The 23,172-nt window shown below is 35.0% G+C and overlaps 2 protein-coding genes, 1 long non-coding RNA gene and 1 pseudogene across 4 annotated transcripts; 2 read left to right on the forward strand and 2 right to left on the reverse strand.

Moving 5' to 3' along the window:
- Positions 1 to 2,085: 2,085 nt before the first annotated feature.
- Positions 2,086 to 3,818, reverse strand: LOC140968444 (uncharacterized). Its single transcript, XM_073429426.1, has 3 exons — positions 3,626 to 3,818; positions 2,606 to 2,680; positions 2,086 to 2,355 (listed from the first exon to the last, which is right to left on the reverse strand). Exons 1-3 carry the CDS (start codon positions 3,788 to 3,790, stop codon positions 2,185 to 2,187), a joined length of 411 nt encoding a protein of 136 aa, XP_073285527.1. The 5' UTR covers positions 3,791 to 3,818; the 3' UTR covers positions 2,086 to 2,184.
- Positions 3,819 to 8,738: 4,920 nt separating this feature from the next.
- On the forward strand, positions 8,739 to 13,797 carry LOC140988700 (long chain acyl-CoA synthetase 1-like). Of its 2 annotated transcripts, none has more exons than XM_073457750.1 (20): positions 8,739 to 8,912; positions 9,117 to 9,286; positions 9,385 to 9,448; positions 9,586 to 9,675; positions 10,117 to 10,173; positions 10,256 to 10,304; positions 10,516 to 10,592; positions 10,699 to 10,738; positions 10,818 to 10,912; positions 11,022 to 11,189; positions 11,304 to 11,414; positions 11,538 to 11,625; positions 11,719 to 11,785; positions 11,906 to 11,981; positions 12,172 to 12,289; positions 12,384 to 12,629; positions 12,709 to 12,848; positions 12,962 to 13,147; positions 13,238 to 13,360; positions 13,445 to 13,797. In XM_073457750.1, exons 2-20 carry the CDS (start codon positions 9,141 to 9,143, stop codon positions 13,487 to 13,489), a joined length of 1,986 nt encoding a protein of 661 aa, XP_073313851.1. In that variant the 5' UTR covers positions 8,739 to 8,912; positions 9,117 to 9,140; the 3' UTR covers positions 13,490 to 13,797. The 2 variants fall into 2 exon arrangements, with proteins under 2 accessions (XP_073313851.1, XP_073313859.1); XM_073457758.1 differs by having other exon boundaries at positions 8,790 to 8,808.
- Positions 13,798 to 17,258: 3,461 nt separating this feature from the next.
- On the reverse strand, positions 17,259 to 21,679 carry LOC140988713 (argininosuccinate synthase, chloroplastic-like; annotated as a pseudogene).
- LOC140988721 (uncharacterized) lies at positions 17,971 to 22,264 on the forward strand. The gene is made up of 2 exons (XR_012177351.1): positions 17,971 to 18,096; positions 21,144 to 22,264. It is a non-coding gene; the product is annotated as an uncharacterized lncRNA (long non-coding RNA).
- Positions 22,265 to 23,172: the final 908 nt, after the last annotated feature.

The following is a 23,172-nucleotide window of genomic DNA, read 5'->3' on the forward strand; positions in this document are numbered from 1 at the left end:
TAATCAACTTTATGTAAAAAAAAAATTCTAAAAAACCCATTGAAAACAAGAAAATTTTAAACTTTAATTTAAATTATTATTATTTTTAAAAAAATACTCATAAAAATAATCGATTGGATATGAACGCAATGTTTGTATACAAAATGTACAATAAATGTGAAGAATTTCCTACTAAACTACCTACATTGTTTACCTATGTGATATTTGAATCCAAAAATTGTTTATACTATCCAAACTAGCTACCACGTTTTTCATGATGCATACCATAGAGAATATTTAAATAAAATTTTAAAAAATAATAGCCTTGCCTTAGATACACACACATATGTATAAACTCTTATAGGACTGACTCACATGTCAATTTTGTGAAATAAATATCTGATTCAACCAATTAAATCTTTAAATATTATTTTTCTCTACAATAACATTATTTTTTGTTAGTTATGTTTTGAATAAATGTTATATAATATATGATAATTTGAATGAAAATATTACTTTTCATGTCAAATGTTTATTGTGTAATATATTGATTTGGATGAAAAAATATTACTTTTTATGTTAAAATATTACTTTTCACTGTAGATATGAACCATATCTATTTGTTTCACGAATATAGGTACATACACATGATATCTACTAATATATATTTATATATAGAGAGACACACAAGACATTAATTATTGCATTTGTAAATGGTAAGTATTCATGCATCAATATCATATTACCAAAAGAACGGCGGAAAATCATTCAACTTTTGTTCAATTATGTAAAACTTCATAAAGGAAACATCTTTTCTAAGTTTGCAAAACTGTAATAACATTAATAAGATAAAAGTACATTGACAAAATATATTATCATGATCACGAAGATGTTTTTCTTCTTATTATTATTAAAATATTATTATTATTATTATTATTAATAAATTCCAAAGATATAAAGTTCTTGAGAAGGGAATCTCATTTGATTCAAAAGTAACCGTAATCGTATTTTTAAATTCTTCACTCATATTTCTAATTCACGTACACACACACATGTGTGTGTTTGTGTGTGTGGGTGGGGAACAGTCAAGTCAAACGAATGACATTCATAAGCACTTAATAAATGATTCATGAGATCCGTCGACTTTGTACATATCTTCGCTTTCTAGGTTTGTCATGAGATATGACACCTTACTAATTAAATTAGAATGGGTCTTATGTGAGACCGTCTCACGGATCTTAATCTGTGAAACGGGTCAACCCTACCCATATTCACAATAAAAAGTAATACTCTTAGCATAAAAAGTAATACTTTTTCATGGATGACCCAAATAAGAGATCCGTCTCACATATACTACTCGTGAGACCGTCTCACACAAGTTTTTGCCATTAAATTATTACTACATATCATCAATTATTGTCATTACTAGGACCCATTCATTTTTTTAAATGGAGGGAATCATTTTTTTATATCTGTTTTTCTCCTTTTTTTTAACGATAGCCAGCCACTTAACTAAATAATCAATTTTTTTTATTTTTAAAAACCATTTACGAAATTGCGAGCTATCTTTTTTTTTTTTTTTAATCTTTTGGCGTAGCTATCAAATCAATATTGTGTCTTGCAAAATCATTAAAAAATTTGAGATCATGACAAAAAAATGAACTTTTATTTATTGATAAATTTAATGAATTAAATATTGATTATTACAAGCATGGAGCGAGTGGTAGGGTATATATATTATGAATTGAACAATCTCCTAATGGTGCGATTCATTTGGATCAATTCTTGTCATGTTACTGCATGCATTATTGAAGAACTTTGATTATCTTGCAAAATTGTATATTTCACTATAAATTATACATCACCGCTAATAAAAAAGATTATCTTTTTTTTCGTCTCAAACTTAAGATCTATGCAAGTACTCATCGGCATATTATCTTTGTTACACAAGTAATGGGGTCTTGGAGCCTCACCCTTGCTGTTAGACTAAGTGATCCTTGACGAGCAAGGAGGGTTCTTGTAAGTCATCACTCTTCGTCACTAAAAATTATGATCTGTTGTTAGCATTGGAAATTCGTTTGAGGTCGGTAAGCCAGTACGGGACTGGGTGGCAAACGAGCCACTTGATATTAATACAGATGATGGATCCAAATTCAAAGTCTGAATCACCCAATAAAATAATTGGATACAAATATACATATATGATTAAATGCTGAAGCTGCTGCATTTAAATTTGTCATCACATAGCGTCAGCTTCTCAGCTTTCAACACAGCATCAAGTGACAAAGGACAGAAACTCCGTGATGGACCGTAGAAATGAGGAAACCGAATATTTGACTCATCGTCCACGGCTTCATAAATCAAGCCGCTCCCAAGCTGCATCCGCCGATTTATATTTGTTTATATGCCAAAATATGCAGGCCAAATATAATGAGATGTATCCATACATATACATGCACATATCCACACACATATGTAAATGCTGTCTGGGTGGTGGCCGAATACTATCTCTGCAAGACTGCCACAAAACTACAAAGCATCTCGTGCATTGGCAAATCTTCAGATGATATAGTAAGCACAAATGCTCATGATAGTAAAATTATTCGTGTGTTTAAAGTAATGCTACCTTCTTCACATCAATCTGAAGTAGGTACAGATCCTCCTTCACGTGCGAGAAAAAGTTCTGTAAAGTCGATTGCACCTGCAAGTCAAAATTATAATATGCTTTGAAGCTTTCAAAGGACTCCGACTGAAACCCAGATATAGCTACAAAGATACACAAGTGACCAGCCAGATCACATAAAATACATAATAGAACATGAACGAAAGGCAAATGTCCACATTCTCAGTAATATTCCGAAAATCACACACCAGAGAGCAGAAAAGATAAGGGATATATTACACTAAATTAATTGTTTGATAACCAAAAGATCATGAAGCAACCCGAGTACAGAAACTTTGCCACAAGAATGCTTTTTCTCTTAAGGTGCATTTGTTAAATCCATCCAACTTGTTTGGCCATTTTGATATCCATGGAATTGAAATCTCTCGCTTTATATTTTTAACTTGTTCATTAGCTAACGTAATGGATTTCAAAAGTTTCTTCATTCCATTCGAGAGAATGTCCTGTCACTCCGCATTAGATCCCCTCAAGCATGACAAAACTAAAATCTTTTGATGCCCAAAGGGATGTAAACCGTATAGATTTAAAGATTAGTAATTTATTGGGAAATTAAATACTTTCAACGAAAGAACATTATGGAATAGGAAGGTTTAAAGACAATTTCATTTAAATAAAACCATAACAAAGGCGAAAAATCATTTTTATATTTCCAAATGAAAGGACAAAATCCCACTGACACAAGAAACACAAAATTCTCCTTCATACACAATCAAATCACTTAAGTTCAATTGATCAGCATTTTATAAATTTATGCAAACTTCAAACCGATGATAGCATATGCTTCAATCAATCGAGAATATGCTTCAGTACGACATGAGTGTTGGAACCCGAATCAAATCCCTAACTCGGCGCGATCGAAACCCCCCCCCCCTGTTTTCAGTAATCGGACTATGGTCAGGTGGGTATTTCCATTTTATCTTGATCAACACGTTGCCTAACTTATTCATGTAGGGAAGGAGAAACCTGATGGAGCATGCTCAGGTGAAAACAAGCAGTTGATTTGTCTATATGTCCGCCGTAGGTGGAACCAGTTCGCCGGAGCTCCTCCCACTCCTCGGCGGTGCTGATTCTGTACACAAATTCCTCCTCATTTCCAATACCCTCTTTAGCGGTAGTATTGGCAGCCATTGTGGTGCAGTCTCTACCTCAGAATACAAACTAGTGTTGTTTTCCAAATGAGATTAAGTAATTTGGGCCTCTTAAACAGCCCATTGGGCCTGTTTTTGTCATCGATCTAGTAATACCTAAAAATTATTTTTAAAATTAAATACATAGATGATCATCGTAAAATAAAAATAAAACACTAGGATGATTAATACAAAAATCCCTTTGGAAATTAGATATTTAGTTTTATAGGTTGGTATAATTTGTTTTTAGTCCTCCAATTTTATAAGATACTTTTGTCCTTTTCTAAAAATTTTAATATGTTCTTTGTCAGATCTAACTTTAACATTGGATATTTTTGGTTTACTGATAATTGCTTATGTTACATTAGATATCTAGCCGTTACATTGTCATTATAATAATAAAAAAACTAAAATTACAAAATAAGTAAAATTACTAGGAGATGTTTATGCTAATAAACTACAAGAGAGACAATGATGTTACACATATTTGCTATAACTTTTTTGTACATTTAAGCTGTCAATGGGTTCATATGGCTATGTACCAATATTTGTTATGTATTTGTCTATGCGCCATTTTAATTCAGAGTAGGTCGGCACCGCGAATTAATATATGATCGACATCCTTGGTTTGCTTATCTTCGGTCCTAGCTCCGCCCTATGTCTTAGGCTCACAAATCTCCCATTTGTAAGAGCATGAAAAGCATCCCCCCGATCGATCTCGTAGGTTTGCAATATGTTGAGGATTTAAGGGTCTGAATGTTCTCCAAATCAAATTCTTGGAGAGCAAGAAGTAGTTGTAGGATAGTGATTGATCCTAAAGTATGAGTCACTGTTTGCATCTTGAATGAGATTACTAAGATTAATGCCCTCTTCGTTGGCCTGCATGGGAAATAGGCCTTGCGCTGATATATCAAGAATTACACAAGCCAGCTTCTTAACTCCTTCTATGTAATTATTCACAGCACAACTGCACCCATAGATAATCATAATAATAATAATAATAACAATAATAATAAGTTGGCCTATTTTAATCCAGTGAAAAATGAGCAAAATTGTAAAAGATCATTCGTTAATGATTGTAAAATCAAAACCAAAACATGATGATCGGTTTTGAATTTTGATCGATGCAATTGCAGGCGCAGTTTGTGTTGACAGGCTTCCCAAAATGCTCAAAGCACCCGAATTTCTCCAAAATGATCAGGAGGAGACCAACTACTGTCCAGTGCCAAAGAAGCCAGCAGCAGCAACCAATCAACCACGGGGCAGCTCTCTCGCTCTCTCTGGCTTCCTTCTGGGCCCGTTGATCAATGGCTTGTATTGAAGGTTCCTCCTTTGCTTGGATTTTTTTACTGCACAGTTGGCTTACTTCAACTTTTTCTCAATGACAAGTACATTATATCTCCCCAAGCCCAGGCACCACCCAAAGGTAGCCCACAGAAAGACTGCCTCGTTAGTGTGCGTGCATTTCTTCTCTTCTATCCTTTAGTAGCACGACATGTTTCATGTAAATTGGTCTATACAAGGTTTTGGTTCTCGAGTTGGTCAAAATTGAAGTCTTTAGAATGATAAATTGTCTTGTTTTTGATATTGCAGCAATCATTGTTGATGTCCGGATCCATGTCAATGTCTGATGTCGTGACAACATTTCGACGGAAAAAAAGACTAAAATGTAAAAGAAATCAAGTTATTGTAATCACCAAATACATCATAGCCTACTCACAAGACCAAATTTGCTTTTCTCCTAGAGTAGTGTTATCTATACACAGAAAGGGAAAAAAATAATTTAAAGAAAATTGTAATATCGTAGGGCTCTAGTGACAATTCTCTTCCGATCCACTTGCTAGCATTTACTCCATTCACCCACTAATAAGACATTTTTATTGCCAATTGATGGCGACTGATTGATTATTGACAAACAGTTACCTGCAAGCATTGGATTGATAGAGCCTGTGTGGACAATGTGACCAACCTTGATTTTCACCGATTTCAGTCGACCTAGTCCATGAAATCGGCAATATTTTTCAATGTAGATCGGACCTTTAATTTGCGTCGACTAACTACGTCAACCCAAAAACAATTTCTCCTTGACTTTATAAATCCAAGAAAAATAATATCAATCTCTATGCTTTTTGTAGTTTACTGAACTTTTTGTGATGCCTTGTGTCAGGGATTTAGGGTTGCGGTTGGTTGAGGGTAGCTGCTACATTTAAAACAACCGGTGGAAAAGTATTTGAAAGTTGAAAAGTATTTCAAGGATGTCATCAATATACACATATATATATATCAGTAAGGTCTCACGGATCTTTATCTATGAGACGGATTAATCCTACCAATATTCACAATAAAAAATAATACTCTTAGCATAAAAAGTAGTACTTTTTCATGGATGACCCAAATAAGAGATCTGTCTCACAAAATACGACTCGTGAGACCGTCTCACGCAAGTTTTTGCCTATATATATACACACACTTCTAATTTATCTATTTTTACTAAGTGTAACGATATACAACTCAATTTTGTAAGATGAATGTCAAATCTGGCTCAATTCATAAAAAAATATTATTTTTCATTCCAAATATGAATCGGATCGACTCGTCACACAAATATAAATTCGTGAAACCGTCTCACATAACACCTATCTCGATTGAAAACATAAGAAAAGAAAACTTATCAAGACATTTAAATGATAGATATACATTGTTTTTTTTAAAAAAAATATAGTTATACGACCAAAATAAATTCAGTTACCTATGCTAAAATGTATATGATTATGAATTTATTTTAAAAGTATCAATTTTTATGATTTTTTCTTATATGTTTAATTCAAATGACGTTTTTTAATCATACAAGCAAAACTTTAATATACTTTATCACTATTAATTGAAACTTAAGTTTTTTCTATTAAAATAACGATAGAAGTCGTAGGACTTTAATTAAGTTAGCTTTGGAAATCATTGATGGTAGGATGAAAGCTATTGTATTGCAACGAAATCAAGGAATGCCATTTAGCATAGGTTGGGATGAAAGCTATTGTATTGCAACGAAATCAAGGAATGCCATTAAGCATAGGTTGTCGAAACAAAATAATACATCTATTAGTCGGAGAGAATAAATGAAATCTACCCTTCTTTCATAATAAAAGTTATTTTAAAAATATATTAAATGATTTGCTAAATTATTAAATATTTTTTTATCTGACTTGGTGATAGCTTGACTCTCTCATTTGCAGAATCACATCAGCACTGTGTAAAATGACTAAAATAAATAGGACGTAGAATTTTAAGACTAAAATTTGACAACATCGTGGATCAAAATCGCAATGAAGCAAAAGAAGTTGTCTAATAGCGTTTCTCGTACATTAGTTGATACTTCAAGGGAGCTTTACCTGGAATGAACTGATTAGAAAAAGTATCTCGTAATTAATTTTTAAAAAATGGGAAGAGGTGAACTTGAAAACATTTACAATTGATACATCAAAACTAGTTTTTCTAGGTTCTTATTTAGTATAGAGTAATAAATGAATTTCCTTTTGTACATGTGAAGGCATTGAATGAACATGCGTAAAATATAATATTTGAATTAACACAAGACAGTTAAAAATTTGACAACTTAGAATTATTTAAATTAATACATTTCCAAATTCAATGAAAAAGGAGACAAAACATATAGGAACTCATTTACATTTTTTTGGTTAATTAATAATAATTATAAGTACTTATAACTTGCTCAATAATTTTTCAATGTACAATAATTGTAGAAAATATTCATATATCAACAATAATTTTGTTAAGTATTTATAACTAGAACATTAAATTAATCAATGTTTAGTTTCCAGAAATCTCTTCTTAATTTGTTCAGTGGTCGACTACACTGAATCAATAATAATAATAATAATAATAAGGTTCGTTTAATTGGAATAATGAGATTTAATAAAATTGAATAAATACATAATAAATAATTATTAAAATATTTGAGTTAATGTTGGTTGTAGCTACACAACGTACCAACTTCTTCTGTGATGCCGTTCCTAGTAGTAATAACACTCGTATTTCAACCACCCACATTAATAGTTACCAAAAACCAATTATATATAAAACCAATTATATATATATATATATATATATTTGAAATGTTTTCTATTTATGAGATGCACTGATGAAGTAGCACACATATATTGGATATATAATTTAGATATGTTTCATTACATTCAATATATGAGTGCCATCTCGTTGATGAGCACAAAACTGAGTACGGTAGATGAACATTATATCATAAATATATACATAGACGCACACACGTACACACATACTCCGTCTCAATTAATTATGTTTCTTTTTCTTTTTTCGGTTATCCCAAATATATCATCTAGTTTCTATATTTAATATTATTTTTCTTGTTTTTAGCTAAGTCTTGAAAAAAGTAAAAAAAATTTTTGAATGCATTTAACTAAATGCACAACAGGATTTTTGTTTATAAACTTTACTTTTCCAACGATTTTTCAATATGTGTGAAACAAATTTATATATTTGGACTGATGAAATATCTATAGAGACATATGTATGTATCTGAAGTCTCATGAACAGTGGTAGAGTCAGGTTTTCATTTCTATTCGAGCTAGAATTTTCTAAACTATGGTTGAACTAATATTGACGAATAGAACCTCAGACTGCCGAAAAATAAGACAAAATTTTATACATAAAAAATATCGTGAAAAAACAAGTCGCATGAGCAGAGCAACACATGGCTCCGCCCGTGCCATCAACACATAACGATATTGTTTATGCTGGACCGGGGTTTATTTTTTCACATAATATACAATAAAGAATACATAAGTTTGAAATGATTTTTATATAAAATATATTTTATGTTAAATTACATGATTATAAAATTTAGGTGGTATCTTTTTCCATTTCCCAATTGGCACGTATTATAATACCTTGCACATTCAACCGTCTATTAAAGGATACATTGCCAATTCCCATTCTTCCGTCGTAGTCATCTTCATCTTCTTTATCTAAGTACTCCTCATCTGCTACACTTGCATAATAGTATCTAAGCCGACATCCATTGCATTTTTCTCGATCGTAGACTGAATTCATTGGCCATTTTCTTTTGCAATTCAGTAAGTCGATGTATAATTCTTTATGCTAAAAGAAATTCAGAGAGAACTGGTCCTATATACATATATCCACATCTGTAGACTGTAGTGGTGGTCAATCGTGACTTTTGCTTTCCTACATTGAATAATACTTTATGGCAGCATGACTTTTGAGTCTTGTTTTGATAGATTAGTAGACCCTTTTTAGCGTTTCTTGTTCTTTCTTAGGATTCTGCTGATTTCAGCGGAGGAATGGAGAAGTTCGGTGTCAAGGTGGAAGAAGGAAGGGAAGGCCGAGATGGAAAGCCATCGGTTGGTCCCGTGTATCGTAATCTACTCGCGGAGCATGCGTTTCCGTCGATTCATCCTGAGTTATCCACCGCTTGGCAAATTTTCAGGTCACCTGCTACGAAAAATGCGCCTATTATGTGTTATTTGTTTAAAGCGAAGTCTTGCGAGTATGTCGACTGACGAGTCAATGTTTTTTTATGCGCAGAACTTCCTTTGAAAAGTACTCTGACAATAGAATGCTGGGATGGCGTGAGTTGGTCGACGGGAAGGTGCCACGCTTTTTACTGCTGTTATCCTATGTGTGATGGATCATGTTCTTGCTTTTGCATGTCAGAGTTGTGAGTAAATCTGGTCTTGAAAGGAGAGTGCTTTCTGATTATATTTTATGGGATTTCATATTCTTCAGTGGGGCCCTTACAAGTGGAAGACATACAAGGAAGCGTACCAGGAAACTCTGCTTGTTGGTTCGGCATTGCGAGCGCATGGCATTGAACCTGTAAGAGACTGCATTCCTTTTACTCTTGCATGCAAGCAAGCATTTTGGATTTTTGTATTGCTATTCATCAAAATATCATTAGCCATCCATCCGACAAGCTTTAGTGGAATTCGCTACCGATTTTCATCGAATTTGGATTGTCCCAAAATCTCGAGTTCAGGAGAGATTTATGCTAGAATATGCCCACACCCAACATATATGCGTAAGTCGGAGGTCGAGAAATATATGTCCAGATAGTATCCGATAATGATAATGAAATGTGATACGTTAATCATCAGACAACAAAAACCAGCTTGATAGATGCGCTTTTAATCTGTAGGAGTTTTGAACCTTTGACAATCATGCTCTATACGATGTCGAAACCAGTTGTCGCAAGAACTCGAACTCATAGAAGACGTCTCGATCAAAAGGCTTAAACTTTAACAATTTACTCTGTCACAGGGAGCTCGAGTTGGAATTTATGGCGCAAATTGTCCTCAGTGGATTGTGGCAATGGAGGTCAGTTCATTAGACCTGTTTATCTCAATCTTGTTCCCCTTTAATTCGTGTTCTTAAACTTGGGTTGTGTTCTCTTGTTCAGGCCTGCAATGCTCACAGTTTAATTTGTGTTCCTCTCTACGACACCCTTGGTACGATATTCGTCAGCCTTAGTCTATTATTGACACTGTTCTATATCTAGGATAGTTGGCTGCAAATTGTTTCTCGATTGTAATCTGATGTGTGGGGATTTTCATAGCTAGAAAAAGAACAGTATTCGGGAGTATGGTTTGGTTCTTGTTAACATATGCGGGCGAGTTTATGACGTTTGAGGCTTCAATAATGTCAATTTCCATTGTGCAGGGGCTGGAGCTGTGAACTACATAATAGATCATGCTGAGCTTGATATCGTTTTCGTTCAAGATAAGAAAGTGAAACAAGTGAGCCTAGCAAAACTTTATATTGGTTTATGGATTTGGTTGAACCTTAGGATTAATCAATCCACTTGATTGTTTTCATGAATTAAACAATTCCCTAATATTGCAGCTAATGAGCCCTGAATGCACCAGTGCACAAAGGATAAAATGTAAGCATGAATCAATATGAATTAATCAGTCAGTAGTTTCCGAAAAGATCTTTGATGTAAAAAATTCTTTTGGTTGCAGTTATTGTGTGCTTCTCTTCATTGACAGAGGAACAGCGGAACGAAGCAGCTGCTATTGGCATCAAACCTTACTCTTGGACCGAATTTCTTGCTGTGGTATGTTAAACCAGTCCAGTGGTCCTTTTACGTTTTTGAATTGCACAGAGTTCACCCTTTTTTACCCGTTCTTTCATGTTTTTGAATTATGTGCATTTCATATGATCAGGGAAGAGAAAAGCCGTCGGAAATTTTTTCACCAAAGCCATCTGATACATGCACGATTATGTATACAAGCGGAACCAGTGGCGATCCAAAAGGTGTAATTTTGACCCATGAAAACATTATAACATGCATTAGCGGGGTCGAAAAATTCATGGAGCAATTCGAAGACAAGGTAACCACGCATTTCCATCCATTTGCGGCCTCGGGCCTATCATATTTTTTTCTGGTTGGTCCTTGTTTAGTATTTCTATTTTTTCACATGTTTATGATTTGGGAGCCTCAATAGATGACAGTGGACGATGTGTACATATCTTTCCTACCCCTTGCTCACATTCTCGATCGCATGATCGAAGAATTCTTTTTCTACAAGGGTGCTTCTGTCGGATACTATCATGGGGTAAGCTGCTAGAATGTTTGTTTTTTTGTGTCTTTTCTGAACTTTAGAGGTCACTCAGATGAGGATATGGTGTTCATTTATATATCATATTTGATAATCTTATTTCCATTGAGTGTACTCAAGGAAATCAACGAAATAAGGGATGATTTGGTGGAGTTGAAACCAACATTTTTGGCAGGAGTACCTCGAGTTTTTGAAAGAGTGCATGAAGGCATGAAAATTTTGATGTTTTTTTTTTTATCATATTTGCTAGCGCCAATTCGCTGTCATTGTTTACACTCTCATTTGGTTAATCTTGCTTCAGGGGTCCTCAAAGCTGTTGAAGAACTCAACCCTAGGAGGAGGAAGATTTTCAGCTGGCTTTACAAATAGTAAAAACCTGTCCATTCGTTAGCCTTTTGTCTTCGAAATTGTTTCTTTGATAATATATGATTACTACTCGTATTGAAGCAAAAACTGATGCTAAAAATGAATCTTTTCCTATGATACAGCAAACTTTTTTGGATGAATCGTGGGTACAAACAAAAAGATGCATCACCACTGGCTGATCTACTTGCTTTTGGAAAGGTCTTCTTACTTCTCCAGTTTTATGTTAAGCTTCAATGTCTATCTTGATCATATCTCTTATCCCATTTTCCACTATCATTGGTGCGTCTGATTGCATTGGATCCGATCTAGAGTTTCTCAGATTTTACACTCATGCAGAGTCCGAGAAGTAAAGAGAGAAAAAGTGACTTGTTTTGTTTCTCATTTGTAGGTCAAAAACAGGTTAGGTGGAAGGATCCGTCTCATAGTGTCCGGGGGTGCGCCATTGAGCACCGAGATAGAAGAATTCCTACGGGTCACATCCTGTGCTTTTGTGGTACAAGGATATGGTAAATAAATATATTAATCTTAGTCAAACTAAGAACAAAAATAGAGTATATAGAATCTCAAAGTTGTACGTGGTCTGTTAATTTCGGTGGGCAGGGTTGACCGAGAGTTGTGGATTGGCAACGCTGGGTTTTCCAGATGAGATGTGCATGATTGGAACAGTTGGCTCTTCTTTCATGTATACCGAAATCCGTCTGGAGGAAGTTCCAGAGATGGGCTATGATCCACTTGCGAATCCTTCTCGTGGTGAAATATGCATCAAAGGGAAATCAGCGTTTGCAGGATACTACAAGAACCCAGAGTTGACTCAGGAAGTAGTCCAAGACGGATGGTTCCATACGGGTTCGTTTTCGAGTCATCATTTCCTATATCCATTAGGTCATTGCTTCTTGACTAAATTGTTGCATGAATCTGTCCTCAGGTGACATTGGAGAGATGTTACCCAATGGAATCATTAGAATTATCGACAGGAAGAAGAACCTAATCAAGCTCTCTCAGGGAGAGTATGTTGCAGTTGAATATCTTGAAAAAGTTTATGGTATCACCCCGATTGTGGAAGATGTAAGCAAGCAAGCAAGCATCATTCAACTTAATCTATCTTTTTCTTCTTTTTTTTTCCTTTTTTTCCTTCAAATAACTAGATTATAATCTTCAGTTCCAACGGTGTATTTTAGATATGGGTGTACGGGGATAGCTTCAAGTCAAAGCTAGTCGCAGTAGTTGTTCCAAACGAAGACAACACCATGAAATGGGGAAAGCAGAATGGCCATAAAGAATCCACCTTTCTGAAGCTATGCTCTTTAAACCAGCTCAAAGATCACATCATCCTTGAGCTCAAATCTACAGCCGACAGAAATAAGGTCACTTTCTTCACATTCTTTAAAAGCAAACTAAGGCAGAGCACTGACATAATATCATTTAATGGGATTGTTTCAAATTTGCTTGGACAGCTGAGAGGTTTCGAGTACATCAAAGATATAATCGTTGAACCTGAGCTATTTGAATTGTCTGAAAAAGAATTGGTGACAGCAACATTGAAGAAGAGACGAGACAGAATGCTTAAGAATTACAAGGTAAATAACATGATGCTATTTTAACTTGCTGTGTTATGACTTATGAGTTAATGACTTCATTATTCAACCATTGATGGCACGCAGGAGGAAATTGATGGGCTCTATCGAGTGCTGAACAGAGCTAAGTAGTAGGTAAGGATTTGCATCTGCATAGTATTGCATTTCGCTGCCCAGCACGGTATATCCAGTCTTCTTGGATGCTTGCTGCATTATTCTCTCTTAATGTGTTCAATATATACGATGCTGTCAGTGGGAATCCAGAACAATTCCCTCAGTAAAAAATATATCTTGTTACCATTCAGACAGTTGTTTGCCCCCCTGGCGCTCGAATAGAATATCAACCAACTTGAGTTTGAAATTATCAAATTTGAAACAAACTTGAATATGTTCAAACTTACTTTTGAATTTAATTCCACACTTATAATTTTGCTTGATAACTTGCAAGATCTAGCATAGATTTTGCGTCATCGCTCTTAATGATGTTAATTTTTCTTGATATCTATTTATTCGCAAACCAATATTTAAAGTATGCGAAAAAATTGTAGAAAAATTATTAAAACAATTCTAAAATGAGAATAAAAGAAGTTATAGCTCTTTCGGGTCAACATGTACATGTTCTCCATAGGCTCATTTGCTGGATCTTCCCCTTGAACATTTATGTCAATATTTAATGGCATTTTCACAGTAAATGATCCCAGTCATTAATAATTTTAAATATAGATCCACATCCCAAACACATGCTATTGATTTCAATGACAACCAAATAACTGATTATGCAAATAGGACAAACCTTCCTAATCTCAATATTCCAGAAGTTCATAACACGGTAATATGTTGGCTTAGATGGGCAGTCCTCATTAGTCATAGTGAATTGTTATTCTGGTGCCACAATAAAATCCGAAGGCTATGAATATAGCAAATCTACGAACTTTCCTCACATAAAGTTATAATATAAAAGGGTTCTAACTTCTAAAGCACATGAAATCACCACCTACCTCATGACAGGTGCCGCAGAATTCTATCTCTTCTGTAGAACAGGGACATTATTATACGTCGGAAACGACAGTGCAACAAAGAGAATAAAACAACAAATCAAGCAACGGAGAAAACACATGCCCAAACAAAGCAGTAAGACATGATAATGCAAAAAATAAAAGAGAAAAAAGAACCTCGAAATATTCAAGGAGAGAATAACACTGTTGAATGAGAATGCGAAGAGAAGAGATGAAATTCGGATACCTGCAAGTGGGAGACTATAAGGATAAGTAACCAATAATTATTAATACATATGCACAAAATAATGCAAAAAATATTAAATGCACGGGATAAATAATTCTAAAATGAAAATAAAAGAAGTTATAGCAACTAACTCAGGTTGATCCGGTGCCCCTTTATGGTCAACAGTCATCATGTACATGTCCTCCATAGGCTCCGTTTGCTGGATCTTCCAAGATATCCCAATTGAACGTTTATATATCAAAATGAATGCCCATATTTGGGCAATAAGGGCCAAATGTGAAGGGCATTTCCACACTACATGATCCCAATCATTAATAATTAATAATTTTAAATAAAGATCCACATCCCAAACACATGCTGTCGATTTTAACGAGAACCAGATAACTGATTATGCATATAGGACAACCCTTCCTAACTTAAGTCACAGTGAATTGTTATCCTGGTGCTACAATAAAATCCAAGGGTATGAACATAGCAAATCTACGAACTTTCCTCGCACAAAATCATAATATAAATGGGTTCTAAAGCACATGGAATCACCACCTACCTCATGACTGAGGTGCCACAGATTCCTATCTCTGCTGTAGATGGATTCCTTTGTCACTGGAACAGCGACATTATGCCTTACAGCATATTCGATTGCATCTTCTGTTCCCTTTATTTCCCATTCCCTCCGAGGAGCAATAACACTTAGTTCGGGATTCAGAGCAAAGATAACACAGAAGAGCAAACAAGACGTGAAGGGAGAAACTTCAATAGGAATCAAACTGTCCAAAGAAATCCTAAAGCATGCCTGGTCATTTCCTTCTCCAGTAAATCCACGAGAAACAGCATCAGCTCCTACTTCATTGGCCACATCAACTATGGCCTGCATTTTCAATGCATTAATACATACAAGTAGAAAATAAAACAACACAATGCTAACAAAGCCCAAAGATAAACCTTTTTTCATGAAAATAGTGTACCTGAGAAGAGGCATTAGCAAACAAATGTTAAAATATTAAGCGTTTATCACATTTCGTCCAGTTAATAACCGTGCAAAAGGAAATGAGGAAGCTTGAACTCAAGATATAACTTTATCCAATAACAAAAAGAGATGGACACTTTCTAAATGAAAGAAACAAAAAACGATAAAGTTATTTTATCTAAAAAAGACAGTGATGTTTTTCCTTACATTTAATTTTTATAAGGTACCTTAGCAGTAACAGGTCGTGCCATTGAAGTCCCCAGCAAGTATTTTTATGAATTGATAACATTATGCTGACTTGAGTTCATGTACTTGGCCAACATCAGTGATGAAGCAAACAAATTATAATTTTCCCTGCATTGCCGAAGCAGCAAATTAAGAAACATGTGTTGTATCTTTCTCTCATCTAGTCATTCTCAATTTCAAATGCTTACAAGCTCGAGAAATCTTTTGAATTGAGGTATATGTACACAGTAACCAGCCTACAGTTAACTACTGAGAATAACATACCTAAACCACCACTATATGCCAGGGCCATTTTTTTTAACTTATTAGGCAAGGTTTTTCCATCCATAGCAGTAGCAATCATTGTCTCTTTATAAAGTTTAAAAGTCACTGATCCAATACTAGTTTTTGTGATTTCCTTCCTGAAAGCATCAATTGACTCGCTAAGTGAATCAAACCGCCTATGGCATATACTAACTTGCCGTGCTTCAAGGCGAGAAAATACTCCTTCGTCTGCATGGTTTCACGATCAAGTGTTAGAGACTCAAGTTCTCTCACAACTGTGAAGAGGATTGTCCCACCAGGAGTTTCATACACCCCACAACTCTTCATTACCACCAGACGATTTTCAACTATATCTATGCGACCAATCCCAAGCTTCCGACCAAAGCTCTGAGAGAAGAGATGCAGGAGTGCGTCCAGTCCATTTATTGAAACAGGGAGACCCTCAACTATACCAATATTCGGATATCTGCAAGTATGAGACTATAAGGATAAGTAACCAATAATTATTAATGCATATGCACAAAATAATGCAAAAAAATATTAAAAGCACGGGATAATAATTCTAAAATGAAAATAAAAAGTTATAGCAACTAACTCAGGTTGATCCGGTGCCTCTTTTGGGTCAACAGTGATCATGTAGATGTCCTCCATAGGCTCCATTTGCTGGATCTTCCAAGATATCCCCCTTGAATGTCTATATATCAAAATGAATGTCAATATTTGGACAAGAGGAGCCAAATGTGAAAGGCATTTTCACAGTGCATGATCCCAGTCATTAAAAATTTTAAATAAAGATCCACATCCAAAACACATTCTGTTGATTTTAATGGCAACCAAATAACTGATTATGCAAATATGACAATCCTTCCTATCTTAAATATTCCAGAAGTTCATAACACGATAACATGTTGGCTTAGAATGAGCAGTCCTCTCATTAGTCATAGTGAATTGTTATTCTGGTGCCACAATAAAATCCAAAGGGTATGAATATAGCAAATCTAAGAACTTTCCTCACAGAAAGTCATAATATAAAAGGATTCTAAAGCAAACGAAATCACCACCTATGTCATGACTGAGGTGCCACAGATTCCTATCTCTGCTGTAGATGGATTTCTTTATCACTAGAACAGGGACATTATGTCTTACAACATATTCGATTGCATCTTCTCTTCCCTTTATTTGTGAAGGGAGAAACTAAAATAGGAATCAAATTGTCTACATGAATTCTAAAGTATGTCGGGTCATTTCCTTTTCCAGTACATCCATGAGAAACAGCATCAGCTCCAACTTCTTTGGCCACATCAACCATGGCCTGCATTTTCAATGCATTAACAAATACAAGTAGAAAATAAAACAACACAATACCAAAAAAGGCCAAAGATAATTCATTTTTCATGAAAATTGTGTACCTGAGAAGAGGCATTAGCAAAACAAATGTTAAAATATTGACCGTTGATCACATTTCATCCAGTTAATAACCATGCAAAAGGAAATGAGGAAGTTTGAACAGAAGGATATAACTTTATCCAATAACAAAAAGAGAAGGACACTTTCTAAATAAAAGAAACGAAAAACGATAAAGTTGTTTTTATCTAAAAAGACAGTGAAAGCACGTTTTTCCTTACATATTTAGTTTTTATAAGGTACCTTAGCAGTAACAGGTCAAGCCATTGAAGTCCCTAGCAAGTATTTTCTCTCATAGATGGCACCAACTCGTTCCTCTTTCAAATCCTTCACCACTAGTTGACACGCTCCATTAGCCTTGGCATTTTGTTCCAGACCTTCTAATTCTTGTATGCCCTAAATTTATGGATTTGGATCATGCATAAGACAGTAAACAAGAGTAACATAGCAAGCTATGCCTACCTTGCCATCCTTCACATTTATGTTCAGTGTCGAGTAAATAATTAACTTCAGTGAGGACCCTTGTTGCTTTTTCAACTGTAATTTAGTGCAAAATATTCAATTTTTTTATGAATTGATAACATTATGCTGACTTGAGTTCACGTGCTTGACCAACGTCAGCGATGAAGCAAACAACTTTGCAGCCATAATTTTCCCTGCATTGCCGAAGCAGCAAATTAAGAAACACGTTTTCTAATCTTTCTCTCATCTAGTCATTCTCGATTTCAAATGTTTACAAACTTGAGAAATCTTCTGAATTGAGGTATGTGTACACAGTTAACCAGCCTACAGTTAACTACTGAGAATAACATACCTAAACCACCACTATATGCCAGGACCACTTTGTTTAACTTTTTAGGCAAGGTTTTTCCATCCATATCACTAGCCATCATTGTCTCTTTGTCACTAGCCAAAACTGCTCGGACAGCTGCTGCATCAAACAAATTTATTAGGGGTCGGTGATACGAGTATTTTAAGTGTTCAAATTTTGAAATGTTAATAAAATTTTGTATGGGTGGGGGAATTTGAAAGCTTTTTCATGTACAATTACAGAATTCCAATATCCTATAGAAAAAAATGAGAAATAGAAGCAGCCTTGAAAAATTAATTCAATCTCCCTTAGAAAGATTATAACTTGTTATCTATTCAATAAAAAAACCTCTATCCCAACGGACAACATTCGAAAGACAATAAACGAGTGACATCTAAAAAAGGATGGTAGAGAAACCTGGTTTGCCTAGCTAGCAGCCAAAACCAATCATAGAACCCAAAATTGAAGCACAAAAAATAGTCATCCAGATATAGACAATAGCAGAGTGACTTTGATAGGCAAATCATCAAACAAGTATCCGGCACCCATAGTCCAGAATCTGGACAAGGCAAAACCAGGAGGAAGTCAAGGTGCACTTACAACCTTGAAATTGGGAAAATCAGAATGGCCCAGTCAATATATCAGAGGTTTTTGTCAAACATAGTGCGGACACTCGTTGGCAATCCATATGAAGCTAGCAGCATTGGCTTGATTGTAGATTTCCCCACTCTCGAACGAGAAGATGTATGTTCTGTAGAGACTGTTGGGATTTTCCCTGCCTGTTACACATACAGATCCTTTATAAAGTTTAAGAGTCACTGATCCAATACTAGTTTTTGTGATTTCCTTCATGAAAGCATCCATTGACTCGCGAAGTGGATCAGACCACCTATGGTATATACTAACTTGGCGTGCTTCAAGGCGAGAAAATCCTCTTTCATCTGCATGGTTTCACGATCAAGTGTCAGAGACTCGAGTTCTCTCACAACTGTGACGAGGATTGTCCCACCAGGAGTCATACCCGACAACTGTTCATTATCACTAGACAATTTTCAACCATATCTGTGCGACCAATCCCAAGCTTCCAACCAATGTCATTCAGCTCTGAGAGAAGAGATGCAAGAGAGAGTCCAAGTCCATTTTTTGAAACAGGGAGACCCTCAACTATATGAATATTCAGATACCTGCAAGTATGAGACTATAAGGATAAGTAACCAAAAATTATTAATACATGTGCACAAAATAATGCAAAAAACAATTTAATTGCACGGGATATATAATTCTAAAATGAGAATAAAAGAATTTATAGCAATTAACTCAGGTTGATCCGGTGCCTCTTTTGGGTCAACATGTACATGTTCCATAGGCTCATTTGTTGGATCTTCCAAGATATCCCCCTTGAACGTTTATATATCAAAACAAATGTCAATATTTGGAAAATAAGGGCCAAATGTAAAGGGCATTTTCACAGTACATGATCCCAGTCATTAAAATTTTAAATAAAGATCCACATCCCAAACACATGCTGTTGATTTTAATGACAAACAGATAACTGATTATGCAAATATGACAGCCCTTCCTATCTTAAATATTCCAGAAGTTCGTAACACGATAATATGTTGGCTTAGAATCATTAGTCACAGTGAATTGTTATTCTGGTGCCACAATAAAATCCATACTATTGAATGCCATGACTTGAGTACACTGGCATTTTTCTTGTTACCCAAAAATAAGTCAATGATCAAAATATCCACTCTTGGCCCCAAATAATTTACTTCACATCAAACAATAAGGGTATGAATATAGCAAATTTACAAACTTTCCTCACAGAAAATCATAATATAAAAGGGTTCTAAAGCACATGTAATCACCACCTACCTCATGACTGAGGTGCCACAGATTCCTATCTCTATTGTAGATGGATTTCTTTGTAACTGGAACAGGGACATTATGCCTTTCAACATTTTCGATTGCATCTTCTCTTCCCTTTATTTGTGAAGGGAGAAACTTCAATAGGAATCAAACTGTCTACAGAAATTCTTAAGTATGTCGGGTCATTTCCTTTTCCAGTACATACATGAGAAACAGCATCAGCTCCAACTTCTTTGGCCACGTCAACCATGGCCTGCATTTTCAATGTATTAATACAAAGTAGAAATAATACAACACAATAATAACGAAGCCCAAAGATAAATCTTTTTTCATGAAAATAGTGTACCTGAGAAGAGGCATTAGCAAACAAATGTTAAAATATTAAGCGTTCATCACATTTCGTCCATTTAATAACCATGCAAAAGGAAATGAGGATGTTTGAACTCAAGGATATAACTTTATCCAATAACAAAAAGAGATGGAATAAAAGAAACGAAAACGTAAAGTTATTTTTTCAAAAAAAGACAGTGAAAGCCCGTTTTTCCTTGCATTTAATTTTATAAGGTACCTTAGCAATATCAGGTCGTGCCATTGAAGTCCCCAGCAAGCTTTTTCTCTCATAGATAGCACCAGCTCGCAAGCAAGGAAATACGAAATCTCTCACAAATTCCTATTTCAAATTCTTCACTACTAGTTGACATGCTCCGCTAGTCTTGGCCAATTGGCCTTTTGTTCCAGACCTTCTAATTCATGTATGCCCTAAATTTATGGATTTGGATCATGCATAAGACAGTAAACAAGAGTAACATAGCAAGCTATGCCTACCTTACCATCCTTCACATTTATGTTCAACGTCAAGTAAATAATTAACTTCAGTCATGACCCTTGTTGTTTTTCAACTGTAATTTAACACAAAATATTCAATTTTTTTTATGAACTGAAGAACATTATGCTGAGTTGAGTTCACGTACTTGGCCAAGATCAGCTGTGAAGCAAACAACTTCGCAGACATAAATTTACCCTGCATTGCCGAAGCAGCAAATTAAGAAACAAGTGTTGTAATCTTTCTCTCATCTAGTCGTTCTCGATTTCAAATGTTTACAAACTTGAGAAATCTTCTGAATTGAAGTATATCTACACAGTTAACCATCCTACAGTTAACTACTGAGAATAATAATTACAATTGTTCAACAAAACCAAAAGTCTCATAAAAAGTTGGACCCTACCCTCAGAATAAAAACGGAATGTTTTGACTTCCTGAAGTTAAGTGTAAGCTTAATTATTGACTAGCCATCTCATATTAATCAACAATAGAATTTATCAAATTTCAAAAGACAAACCAATTAACATACCTAAGCCACAGTACAATTACAGAGGTATCTAAACCACCAGTATATGCCAGTTCCACTTTGTTTAATTTTTAAGACCAAGTTTTTCCATCCATACCACTAGCAATCATTATCTCTTTGTCACTAGCCAAAACTGGCCGGACAGCCGCTGCATCAAACAAATTCATTAGGGGTCAGTGCTACAAGTATTTTAATTGTTTAAATTTTGAAACGTTGATAAATTTTTGTATGGGTGGGGGAATTTGAAAGCATTTCCATGTAACCGCACAAAAAGGAGCACCCTTTTTCCAACCAGTTTTGTTTTGTTTTTTTGCCTGCGTAGGCACTTATAATCCTGGATATAACATGGGTATGTAAAGGGAAAAGCAAAGCTGCTGCAGCAAAGCCACCCCAGTTTGTGGGATCTTAGTGCCATTTAAAAAAAGAACACCATCAGCCACCAAATAAACAACAAAATGATACGTGACAGACATGGAATCATGCGGTGTGGAGCAATGAAACTTTAACCATCTATACTACACCTGAAACCAGAGTCAGATCCGGATTGGACGACTGCGTCACCATTAAATTCGGTCAATCTCACCCTTACCTAGTAATGTTACAAGGGTCCAAAGAAAACTCCTGAAGAATGCCACGTGGCTTATCATGATAAAAATTGCATTTTAAAAAGCAATGTAAAAAATACATTTTGTTCCAAAGCCATCTTTCCAGGCCATAGAACAATATCGTACCTGCGAGCTAAATTCATATTGGGATTAATTAAAAATCACATCTACAGCCATACAGGAGTAAACCACGTTGTTATTCTTCCAAAAAACTAAACTCCCACAAATTGTATGCTTCAAAACACCTCTTTTAGAACAACGGAAAAGGAAATTAGTAGGACATAAAGAAATCCCAAGAAACTGAGCCATCCTTTTATGTTTGATGAAGTGAGCAACGCACAATTTTCAGAGGTTCAAAATTGTAAGATATAACACACGTTCATAAGAATGCGTTAAAAGAACGTACGTATATTAAGTAAACTAAAAAGCAAAACAACAACGCACGAAGATACACACAAAAAGCTCAACAACCCAGGGAAAACAATAATGCCGATCAAGAAATCGACTGAAAATGGAAGGGAAAATAATATAAAAATAAAAAATAAAAGCAAAGTAAAAAACGAAGACACAAAAAGAAGTTAAAATGTAAAATACAAACACATGAGAAAAAATTCAGAAAAAAACGAAGATTCAAGTTACGGGGAGCGCTCGGCGGGGATTCTCCGGCGACTAAATCGAGCAGAACCTCAAATATGCAAATATTAATCGAAAATCAAATGAATCCATTGAAGGGGAAGAAACCAGAGACGGAGATCAGAGGAGTAGAGCGGTATTGTGGCAGCGGGTGGCCTTTGCTCTGCTTCTGCTATTTGTTTTTGTAATTTATTGCAAGATGGCCCACAAAAGGCCGCTCCAGTATCTGTTACACCAATTATCGTAAGACACGTGTCAATTTACTTAATTGATTACTATTTTTCGGCCGTTACAGAGAATTCTAATTTTTAGAAACTATCAAATGGAAACATTTAGTTTCCATATTTCTCATTTTTTGTTGGAGGATCAAATAAGATTATATGTTAAATTAATATTAAATTATATTTTTATTTGATAATGTA

Source organism: Primulina huaijiensis, chromosome 1, assembly GCF_012295235.1.
Source record: "Primulina huaijiensis isolate GDHJ02 chromosome 1, ASM1229523v2, whole genome shotgun sequence".
In the NCBI taxonomy this organism is placed as follows: Eukaryota; Viridiplantae; Streptophyta; class Magnoliopsida; order Lamiales; family Gesneriaceae; genus Primulina; species Primulina huaijiensis.